The sequence below is a fragment of the Mercurialis annua genome, linkage group LG5 (assembly GCF_937616625.2).
Source record: "Mercurialis annua linkage group LG5, ddMerAnnu1.2, whole genome shotgun sequence".
Classification (NCBI taxonomy): Eukaryota; Viridiplantae; Streptophyta; class Magnoliopsida; order Malpighiales; family Euphorbiaceae; genus Mercurialis; species Mercurialis annua.
The window spans coordinates 7,640,450-7,650,782 of NC_065574.1; the positions used below are offsets into that span (position 1 = coordinate 7,640,450).

The 10,333-nt window shown below is 31.1% G+C and overlaps 2 protein-coding genes across 2 annotated transcripts; one reads left to right on the top strand and one right to left on the bottom strand.

Annotated features, from left to right (window-relative positions):
- The first annotated feature begins 1,474 nt into the window (after positions 1–1,474).
- LOC126681005 (protein NUCLEAR FUSION DEFECTIVE 4) lies at positions 1,475–5,896 on the top strand. Its single transcript, XM_050376354.2, has 3 exons — positions 1,475–1,967; positions 3,885–4,786; positions 5,060–5,896. Exons 1-3 carry the CDS (start codon positions 1,638–1,640, stop codon positions 5,523–5,525), a joined length of 1,698 nt encoding a protein of 565 aa, XP_050232311.1. The 5' UTR covers positions 1,475–1,637; the 3' UTR covers positions 5,526–5,896.
- A 957-nt stretch (positions 5,897–6,853) lies between these two features.
- Positions 6,854–7,851, bottom strand: LOC126681006 (uncharacterized). Its single transcript, XM_050376356.2, has one exon. It carries the CDS (start codon positions 7,772–7,774, stop codon positions 7,211–7,213), a length of 564 nt encoding a protein of 187 aa, XP_050232313.1. The 5' UTR covers positions 7,775–7,851; the 3' UTR covers positions 6,854–7,210.
- Between the last annotated feature and the right edge of the window lie 2,482 nt (positions 7,852–10,333).

Here is a 10,333-nt window from a genome sequence, read left to right on the forward strand (position 1 = left end):
TTGTAAACAATGTATTTGTATAAACCGGTTGAATTATAAAACCTAAAGCCATATGCTACCAATTTAATATTTTTCAAACACTAATTTCAAATAATAGAATGTGAAGCTCGCTTTCCTTAATTCAAAAACTAGAACGTAAGGCTCGCATTTCAACAGACTATATAAATAAATAGATTGATTAAGATTCATCACTATATATTATATTCGCATTCGTTACGATTTGGAGAAAAATATGTCATTTATTTGATGAGAAATTAAAAATAATATCACCGGCCACCTATATTTTCCCAATTCTTGCATTTTCACACTCTTTTTCGTACTCTCTTTTCTCCTATTCATGAACAATGATCAGACTACATTCATAAAAGCGGACGTATCACTTTTATATTGGTCAGCCAAAGGCTTCTATTACAAAAGCAATACCTTCATAATATAATATTTCCTAAAAAAAAAGTCCATCGACGAATATAAATAAAGAAATAATTAGGTTAATAATGTATAAACTTTTTGAAATATATTATTTTGGTATTTAAATTTTTATTTTTTTAGAAATATTATTAAATAAGTATTTTTAATTATTTTTGTGTCACTCATGTTTAGGGGTGAACATCGGCCGGTTCAATTTGATTTCAAATCAACCGAATCCAATGCTGCCGAATTTATTTGAATGGTAGACCGAACAGAGTTTTTTTAATCAAACAATTTTTCATTTCGGTTCAGTTTGGTTTTAAAATTTGGTGAGGACTTACTTACAAAATTAAATAAAAATCTTAAAATTTTAGGTAAAATAATAAAAAAAAAACCCCAAAATTTAGATCTAAAGTCAAAAAAAAGCCGTATGATTTTTGAAAAAATCCGATTCAGCCGGTTTTACAACTCTTTAAGACGCACTATAGACCAAATCCTAATTTTGTAAATTATCAATCGAACCGAGAACAACCAAATCAAACAACAAACTTAAATTCAATTTGGTTCGACTTTTGTGTCATATTAGTAAAAACTATGATGAGCACATGTGTAATGATACACTACATTACTAATTAAAATGGCAAAACATATTATTGTGATGATTACAAACATTCATTTTGAACATCTTTAAAAAGTTGAATTAATTTAAAATAAATAAAAACTTAAACACTAAAGAAACACATTATAAAAAGTCTAAATACAACTAATAAATAGAGTAAAAGTTAAATATGATTTTGATTTCAATAATACCAACTTGTGATTTCTTAAATATCTTTTTTGCATTTAAGATTTTCGCATTTGTGGAAGAAAATGAACAGAGACTCTTTGTAAAACTTTGGCTAGCATACATACTATTTGAAATACAATGTTTTGAATATATAGTATTAAACTAAAATTAAAACTAATTAGACTCAAAAGTTTCTTCCTAAACATTGAATGAAATTTTTTAATACACACATTTAAAACTTAAAAGTGCAATTAGGACATAAAAATATAAAATTGCATTTGCCTACAGTCTGAATCCTAAAAGCAAGAAACTGTCCCCTTTTCCAGTCACTTTCACAACATCCATGTCCAACCCAACACAAACCACAATATATACTTAACACCAAACCACCATTTCCAACCCATAAACCAAACCCCAACTCCAAAAACCAGCCACCGCCACCATGCCAAAAATAGTAGTAAAAGCAGGAAGCAGACCACCGTGGGTAGGCTTAGCAGCAGCAGCTTGGGTGCAAGTCTGTGCAGGAAATGCTTACAACTTCCCACTTTACTCAACTGCACTTAAGTCAGTTCTTGGTTATAATCAGCAGCAACTTACAATTCTTGGGGTGGCTAATGATATTGGTGAAAATGTTGGTTTGATCCCTGGAATTGTTATTAATAAGTTCCCTCCTTGGGCTGTTTTGTTTGTGGGGGTTGTATCTTGCTTGTTTGGGTATGGTGTTCTTTGGCTTGCTGTTAGTGGGACTGTCTCTGGCTTGCCTTATTGGTTGGTGAGTAAGAAAGTTATTAACTTTTTTATTTTTGTTCATTTTTTTGTTGTTTTCTTTGTTGATTGTGTTGAAGTAATTGTATTGAGTTAGGCAAAATTAGTGAACCCTAAGTTTTTGTGTTTGTTTGATGAGTTTTGTTAATTTTATTTGGTGGAATTGGAAAGTTTGCTTCTTGGGATTAGTTGTTTTTTTAGTTTGATCAAGTTTGGTGAATAAGAATTTGGGATTGATTTGGCAGAGCTAAACATTGGAGGTATCAGTTAGATATGGTTGATCTGTCAGAATCATGATCTTTATTAAATAAGTTTAGGATGACCAATCTGATTAGGAAAATTGTGATAGGGTTTTCCTCTGTTGAAGATTGTAGCAGCAATTTGCATCTTATAATTGCAATTCTGCAGTATAATTGTCTGATGCGCTCTACAATGTTTGTCAATATTAGATGATACTGATCTTTAAGTGTTTACTTTTTCATTAAAGGGTTTTTAAGTTTTTAACTTGGAAAATTACAGTGTAGATATTGAAGTCGGAGCATTTCTTACTGCTTACTTTAAAAAGGTACAAACATCTCAATTTTGTTTTTTCAGAGAATATGGTCTCTGGTGAAAGTGTTTTTACGATTGAAAGATATTGAAGGAGGGTTGATGAGCCATTGACAATTGTAGTGATGGTTTATGTGAAACCTGATTCAGTAGGGTGATTATATGTTATCAATAGGAAAATCAACAAGATAAACCTGTTAAGTTTGGGCTGTGTATATGCACAGTTTCAGCTTGATGCAAGTAAGAATAATAATTTGTATCTGCTCCATATTAATACTTCACATAAGGAATGAAGGCATTGACTTATGATGGAACCATTGAATAAATGTTTAGAGAAGGGAGATTGTAATCACTTGTAATTGTGGATTGTAGTCTTGTAGAGCAAAGTTGTACTGATATGAAAATTGGAGCTCGTCAAGCTGCTAGAATTTAACAAAGCTAGAATAGGCTGAGGTGTTTCTGAAGGCAAGTAAATCCAGAAATCATGTAGAATTAAGAAAAAAGATCCATACAACCGCAACAATAGTTTGAGGCTAGCACGTAGTTTAGTTGAGCAACTTGAGTTGAATTGGATAAGAATTGGAGAATTATCATATATAAAGACTAAAAGACTATTTTAAAGTATAAATATGCCAAGTGGGTTAGAACATGTGCTTTTTCGTTAGCTTTTGTGATCATGTATGATTGAAACACCGGTTAGTGGAATCACGTTGTTCATTGTTGAGAGAATTGTACATAGGGATAATCTTTTCAAACTAACTGAAAGGAAGAAGCAGAGTTAGTTTGGATAATCATTATATTTCAAAGTTTGAACACGGACATTACTTTTCTCCTCCAACACGAAGCACGTGTTATTAAGAACACAGCGTGTTAGTTGCAATAATAAAGGCATTATTAGGACATGACTGCATGCATCATTACTAAATTAAAAATTAAACCTCTTCTGTTTGAACTAGATATTTCTTTCACATAAATGTCAAATAATATGGAGAAATTAATGGTTAGCGAAATAAGGAATGTCGACAAATGGAATGAAGTCACAGAAGACTTCTTTTTTACAATAATTTTCTTTTACTTGGATATATGAGGACATAAATGCTGTGCTAATTGGAGAGGTTACATTATGAAATTGCTGAAAAGCTATAGTACCAAATCTCTACCACTCGTTTTCTCATTTGGCATACAAAATGTAAGATTGTCAATGACAGAAGGATAGCATGTCAGTAATTGCCCCTTGGAAGTGATTGTTCTCCCTTTTCCTTTTAATTTGCATATTCACTGAACTTCTTGAATATTATTTCGATTTTTTTATTGTAGCATGCTTAGTAGCAGATATGTATTATACTTGTAACCCCTGTTATTTGTTGCTCTGTAGCTATTTGTCGCGCTTGTTGTTGCCACGAATAGCAATGCATGGTTTGGCACAGCTGTGCTTGTAACCAATATGAGAAACTTCCCTCTCAGCAGAGGCACGGTTTCTGGAATTCTCAAAGGTTATGTTGGACTCTCTGCTTCGGTATATACACTGCTATTTAATGTGGCACTTGATAAATCTGCTACAAAGCTTCTGCTGTTCCTCACAGTTGGCATCCCGATTATATGTCTAGCGATGATGTACTTTATTCGACCCTGCACTCCTGCTTCTGGAGAAGAAGACTCTTCAGAGCATGTCCATTTTGTTTTTACACAAGCAGCAAATGTTGTGCTTGCAATTTATCTTGTCACCGCCACTATAGTGAGTGATGTGATCTCTCTAAGTAGTGCTGTTTCCTACGTATTAATTGCCGTAATGGTCATTTTTCTGATATCTCCTCTAGCAATCCCTATTAAAATGACTCTTTTTCCCGCACCCAAGAAGGCTCTCCCGGCAACTGACTCTTCAGATCATTTAGTTCCGTCGGAGGGTGAATCAGCCCTAACAGATACTTTGCTGACACCATCTTCATCAGCTACACATCTTGGAAGTTTTCTTGATAATGATTATTCTTCTGATATGGAAACACTGTTAGCCGTGGGAGAGGGAGCAGTGAAGAAGAAGAGGAAACCTAAGCGAGGCGAGGATTTTACATTTCGTGAAGCTATGATTAAGGCTGATTTCTGGCTTCTTTGGGTGGTGTATTTTCTTGGTGTTGGTGCTGGAGTCACCATTCTTAATAATTTGGCTCAGATTGGGGTTGCGTTTGGTCTTGATGATACCACCAAAGTGCTTGCTCTCTTCAGCTTTTGCAATTTCGTCGGCCGTCTTGGTTCCGGTGCTGTTTCTGAACACTTTGTCAGGTCATTATTTCTTGACTTAAAACATCATGTACTTGGTTGGAATCTGACATTTTCTTTCTTTCAAAGTAACATCATGATTGAATTCACTTAAGAAAATTTACAATTTTAACATGTCGACATCCTGATTTTTTCCGTAACAACTTACGTTCCTACTTCTGGTTCTGTAACTCTCTCAGGTTTCCTACTTTATGCCACATGCGTCTCATATTTGTTTCTTATATTTATCTTTTCGCTGGATCAAGGACATAGTTTGATAAAATTATGTTATTGCAGGTCGAGAGCACTTCCTAGAACCGTTTGGATGACGTGTGCACTAGTAATCATGACCATGACACTGATCCTTTTTGCATTTGATCTCAATGGCATTCTTTATGTCGCAGCTGCTCTGATTGGTGTCGCCTACGGGATTCTATATTCTGTAATGGTACCAACTGCCTCCGAGCTTTTCGGATTGAAGCATTTTGGCATAATTTACACAACTATGTTGCTAGGCAATCCTGCTGGTGCATTACTTTTCTCAGGGCTGCTTGCCGGTCATGTGTATGACGCGGAAGCTGCTAAGCAAGGAAGCTCCACCTGTATAGGTGTTGATTGCTTCAAGTTGACATTCCTAGCTCTTGCCAGCCTCTGTGGGTTAGGCACCATCCTGAGCGTAATCCTGACAGTTAGAATACGGCCTGTATACCAAATGCTGTATGCAGGGGGTTCTTTTCGTCTACCACATTCTTCTGGTCATTGAGGAGAATTTTATTACTTCTCTAATTAAAACTGAGATATACTTATTTTGCGGAGTTTATATTCCGATACTACCATAGGAAGTAGCTTCGATCGGCCACAAACTATGATGCGGGTTTCAGACTTCTGACATATTGATCTTCATCCCCTGGTATGAATCTGTTGTTTTGTGACTTGAAAAATTATTGGGTAGATGTTTTCAACTTACCTGAATGCCCTTTAATGTATGATTTGGCTTATGTATTAATAATATATTTTTATAATCTAGTGGTACGGGCATTATGTTCAAATTTGGAAATTTTAAATTCGGATGTCCCTCTCGAGTTGTAATCCAAAAAATGATAATTATATTATATAATTTATATCTAAATGTTATACTTTGGCTCTCTCTATTAGATTGATCCCCTTTATTTTGTTCCTTTGTCACAGTTTTTGCACTAAGGTTGAATGTATAAATCATTGAATTGGATTTGCAAAACTAAACCAAAATCGGTCAATAAATTGAGCTGCAAATTTGTTTTGATTATAGTCGTAATTATAAAAAAAATTGGTTTCGGTAAATAATCAAATGAATCGACTGATTCAGTTCGATTCATAGCATTTTATATTTTCATAATATTTGTTTGGTTTGGTTTGAGATAAAAATCTGTTGAATGCACTCTCTTGTATTGTACCTCCATCCAACTCCCTATTTATTAGGATCTGTTGCCAATTCCAATACAAATTATGGAAGAGCATCCCTGCCAGTTTTATACAGATCTGAGAAATAAAATACAATCCCCGAGAAAATAAAAAATTAAGTAAAATTGATATATTAAAATAAAAATTAACTTATTTTCTGTCTTTTACTTCATTTTTATCTATGATATATTGCAGATTTTGTTTTTCAAATATAGAGTTTTATTTGATTTTAGGTGTGTTTTGGTGAAACTTTGATGTTTCACCGTGAGAATTTGTGATATGAGTGTGTTTTCCTGGTTCTATCAAGAATTTATCTATTTAATCGGTCACCTATACCGATTCTTAATGAATTCGTTTGCTGAGTTTATTTGATTTGTTCAAATTATTTTTGTGCTGGTTCAAGCTTTGCATGTTGCATATTTTGTTGTTTCTAGAGTCTTTTTACAATAATTCAGACTTTTATGTTGCAGATTCTTTTGAAAAATAAAGAGATATATTGGACTTGGATGTAGTTGTGAATTTTCTTCTTCGAATATATGTCGATTTGTTCGATAAATTGTGTACATTTTAGTATAAACATCTTGTTGATCGTTAGAACATCGTGTATATTCCGATCTCTTATATTTATAATTGTTGTGGTTTGAGATAATATACATCATAAAATTAGCTTAAAAACAGAGCAAATGGAATACAAACTATATATCTGCATACCTAAAAACAATCAAGTCCCCAGAAAATAAGAACTAATATTACAGCTAGAGCATCTATTCTTTTCTTTTCTTTTCCTTTCTACTAAAGTTGAAAAAGAAAATAATTATGTCCTCTATAATCTGACCCACAACTAACTAAATTTATCACAAACAAAAAAAATGAAAAAAAAAAATACAATCTTCTTAAACACACAACCAAACAAAAATACTTAATCTGGTGGAAGAACCCTAAAATCCCATCTCCCACCATCAAAAACTTAAAAAAGAAAAGAAAAAAAAAGAACACTTATTAAGAGTTTCAATTTGGTTTCAAATTCTGAAACATAGTATCCCACCTAATTTCTTCAACACCAGTATCCCAATACCCATCATCATGATCATCACACTCAATCTTCTCCTCTTTATAACTAACATCACACACCACAGGATTCAAAAAACTCTCATTACTAATCAACAATCTGTTATTACTATTACTATAACTATTTTTCTTACCCATAATCATCAGCTTCTTCTTCCTCTTCAACATTTCTCCTCTCCATCGACTCGCATAGTAACCCGAAGGTTTTCGAACAACAACAATGGCGTTTTCTTGCGGATGAACCCAATCTCTTACGTACTTCGATAAGCTTCTCTTGATTGCAACTGCAATTCTTGCTATAGTTGAAGATTTTTTTTGTTTTCTTGCTTGTTTGAGAATCTCTAGCCTGTGTTTGGCTACTGAGATTCCCATGCTTTGGAGAAATTCATGGTTGAAATATGATATGTCTTCTTCTTCAAGCTCGTTTTGAGAAAATAGTAGGCTGTATTCATATACTAGGGTTGGCTCTAGGGCAGTTTTTGATAGCCATGAGAACCAGTCCATGGCTTTGTTTTTTGGTGTGTTTTTGTGTGTGTTCTTGAAAATAAGTTTTCAAGTGTATAAGGTGTGTGTTCTATTCAAGTGTATATATATAGTGGAGAAATATAGATTAATAATGTGAATGCCTAATGGTCCAAAAAGATACATTTTTTTTTGTTTTTTAAAATTAAATTAAAACTTTTAATTTTGGGGATTTTAGTCCAATTTAATTGTTTATTCAAATGAACATGTATTTTTAGTGATAAGCTAGGGAAATTTAAATATCTACCTTTTTAAATTTTTATTTTATTTTTCGTATAGTTTTACACGTATAAGTTATAAAAATATAATTTTAATATAGAATGTTAAATGGGCAGTTTTTGAAACTGGCGGAGAGTCGATATCAATCTTTAAAATTATGATATGAAAAAAAGCCATGGATTCTTTTAATCTATCATGTCCAATGTGAATCATGATAAGGATATGAGATTAGGAGTTAGGAGGATCACAATATATTCACAAAAAGTTAATGAAATTGCCTAGAGAAGACTTAGACTTTAACTTATATTTCTAATTATTTTTAGGTAATATGGTTATCTTGAACATTTAGAAATGAGAAATGAGCAAAGTAGTTGAAGCTTGAGAGTGACTAAAAGAAAAAGAAGGAAGTGGGGTTTACATGACCAAGTTCCCTTCAAAAATGGGGTAAATTGTGACCCTTAATTAAGAGTGAGCCTTAAGGATTGCTTTTCTTTGATAAATTGCATTGCCATCAATCACGCCATGGCAAAATAGGATGGGGACATGTATTTAGTTTTATTGGAGAAAAGTGGAAAAGATTTGGACTCAAAATTTTCAAACTTGGCAACCCTTTTGCTAAAGTTGGATTATATTTATGTTTAGTCTTAAAGCAAGCCTTCTTATTCATTAATCTATGCTTAATAATACTAATCAATTAATTCAGATTTAATCATCTAAAAATATCTCACTCGTTGATATTTTTTTATTTATGGCTTAAATTTTCAAAATCGTTAATTTTATCTAATTTTTTGAATCATATTTAATTGTAGCAATTTTTTCAAATTAAAATAGAAAAAAATTCATATATATGACAATTCATATATATTTGTCATATATTATTTTATATTGTTTAAATTTGTATTTTTGTTATACAATTTCAAATAATATAAAAGGTATATTTAATTTTTTCATTTTCAATTCAAAAATCATGTCTACAATTAGAATTTACAATTAAAAATAGACTTTAATTAAAAAATTAAAATATTTGAACCATAAAAAAATCGAAAATGTTTTCAATAATTAAACTTCTAATTGAAGTATTAGCCAGAAAATGTTAATTAAACATTTTACTATATTTAGCTAGTGATAAGGGCTAACTACATTTAGCTAGTGACAAATGCTAACTCCATTTAGCCAGTGACAAGTACTAACCGCTTAGGATTATTGTAATAGAAGATATCTATATATAGTTAGATAATTTTTTAAGCATGGGTAAATTTGGAGTATATGCAATTACGCATTAAATGTTGGAAGTAATCGACAAACATCATATATTTAAGCGTGTTTTAAATTTTAACATAAATTTCAGATTTTACATTTTAAAATATAAATTATTATTTTTTAATTTAAAATATTAAATAATTTTTAATAAAAGACCCGGTGTGGACATTAAAATACTGACATGATAATATATATTCCGATGTTTGTGATAATATTTTTTATTGCAAAATTATTTGGCATTTTGAATTATAAAAAATAAATAATTCATATTTTAAATTATTAAAAATAAAATTTGTATAAAAGGTACAAGTTAAAATTTATGATTTAGGTCAAATATGTATATATAAAACTAACTTGTAACATTAATTAATCTAAAACTTTAAATTATACTAGCTTTATCGAGTAAAGTTGTACTCCCTCTGTCCCATTTTATTTGTCCATTATACTATATTTAGATGTTTCAAAATGATTGTCACAATTGCATTATATACACATATTTTCCTTTTTTACCCTTAATATTAATGAATATAATTTATAGAATAATGTGTACAATAAATACATTTGTGTTGACATTTAATGTTATTATTATTATATTGACTATTTTTTTTCCGATATAGTAGTAATTCTAAATTAACTCAATAATCAAAAAAGAGTATAAAAGGAAGAATTATTAGTATTTAATATTTTCTTAATATGTGTGAAAATAAAAAGTGGACAAATAAAATGAAACGGAAGGAGTATCTTTGAGTATTTTAGCGCTCCTATGAGCCAATTTTATATAAATGAACCATTAGATTAAAGTGCACAAGTTGACTACAAAAGCAAGCCTTTCACTGGCACAAGAAATTTAGTGCAAAATGCAAATGGCTAAATAATTTAATTTCTTTTTTTCAAATTTGACGAGGGTATCTGCTTCTTGGAAATTAAAAAAAGAAGGATGGGATGCTGGTAAAATAATATGTATTATATTAAGTTTAATCTTTTATTTATACTATCATCATCTTATATTAATTGATTAATTGTACATATCGATTAATTCGGATTCGAATCAAAAAATACATG

Coding starts and splice junctions, on each gene's coding strand:
- LOC126681005 (XM_050376354.2), top strand. CDS start 1,638: ATGCCAAAAATAGTAGTAAAAGCAGGAAGCAGACCACCGTGGGTAGGC. Junction 1,968..3,884: donor CTGGCTTGCCTTATTGGTTG/GTGAGTAAGAAA, acceptor GTTGCTCTGTAG/CTATTTGTCGCGCTTGTTGT. Junction 4,787..5,059: donor GTTTCTGAACACTTTGTCAG/GTCATTATTTCT, acceptor ATGTTATTGCAG/GTCGAGAGCACTTCCTAGAA.
- LOC126681006 (XM_050376356.2), bottom strand. CDS start 7,774: ATGGACTGGTTCTCATGGCTATCAAAAACTGCCCTAGAGCCAACCCTA.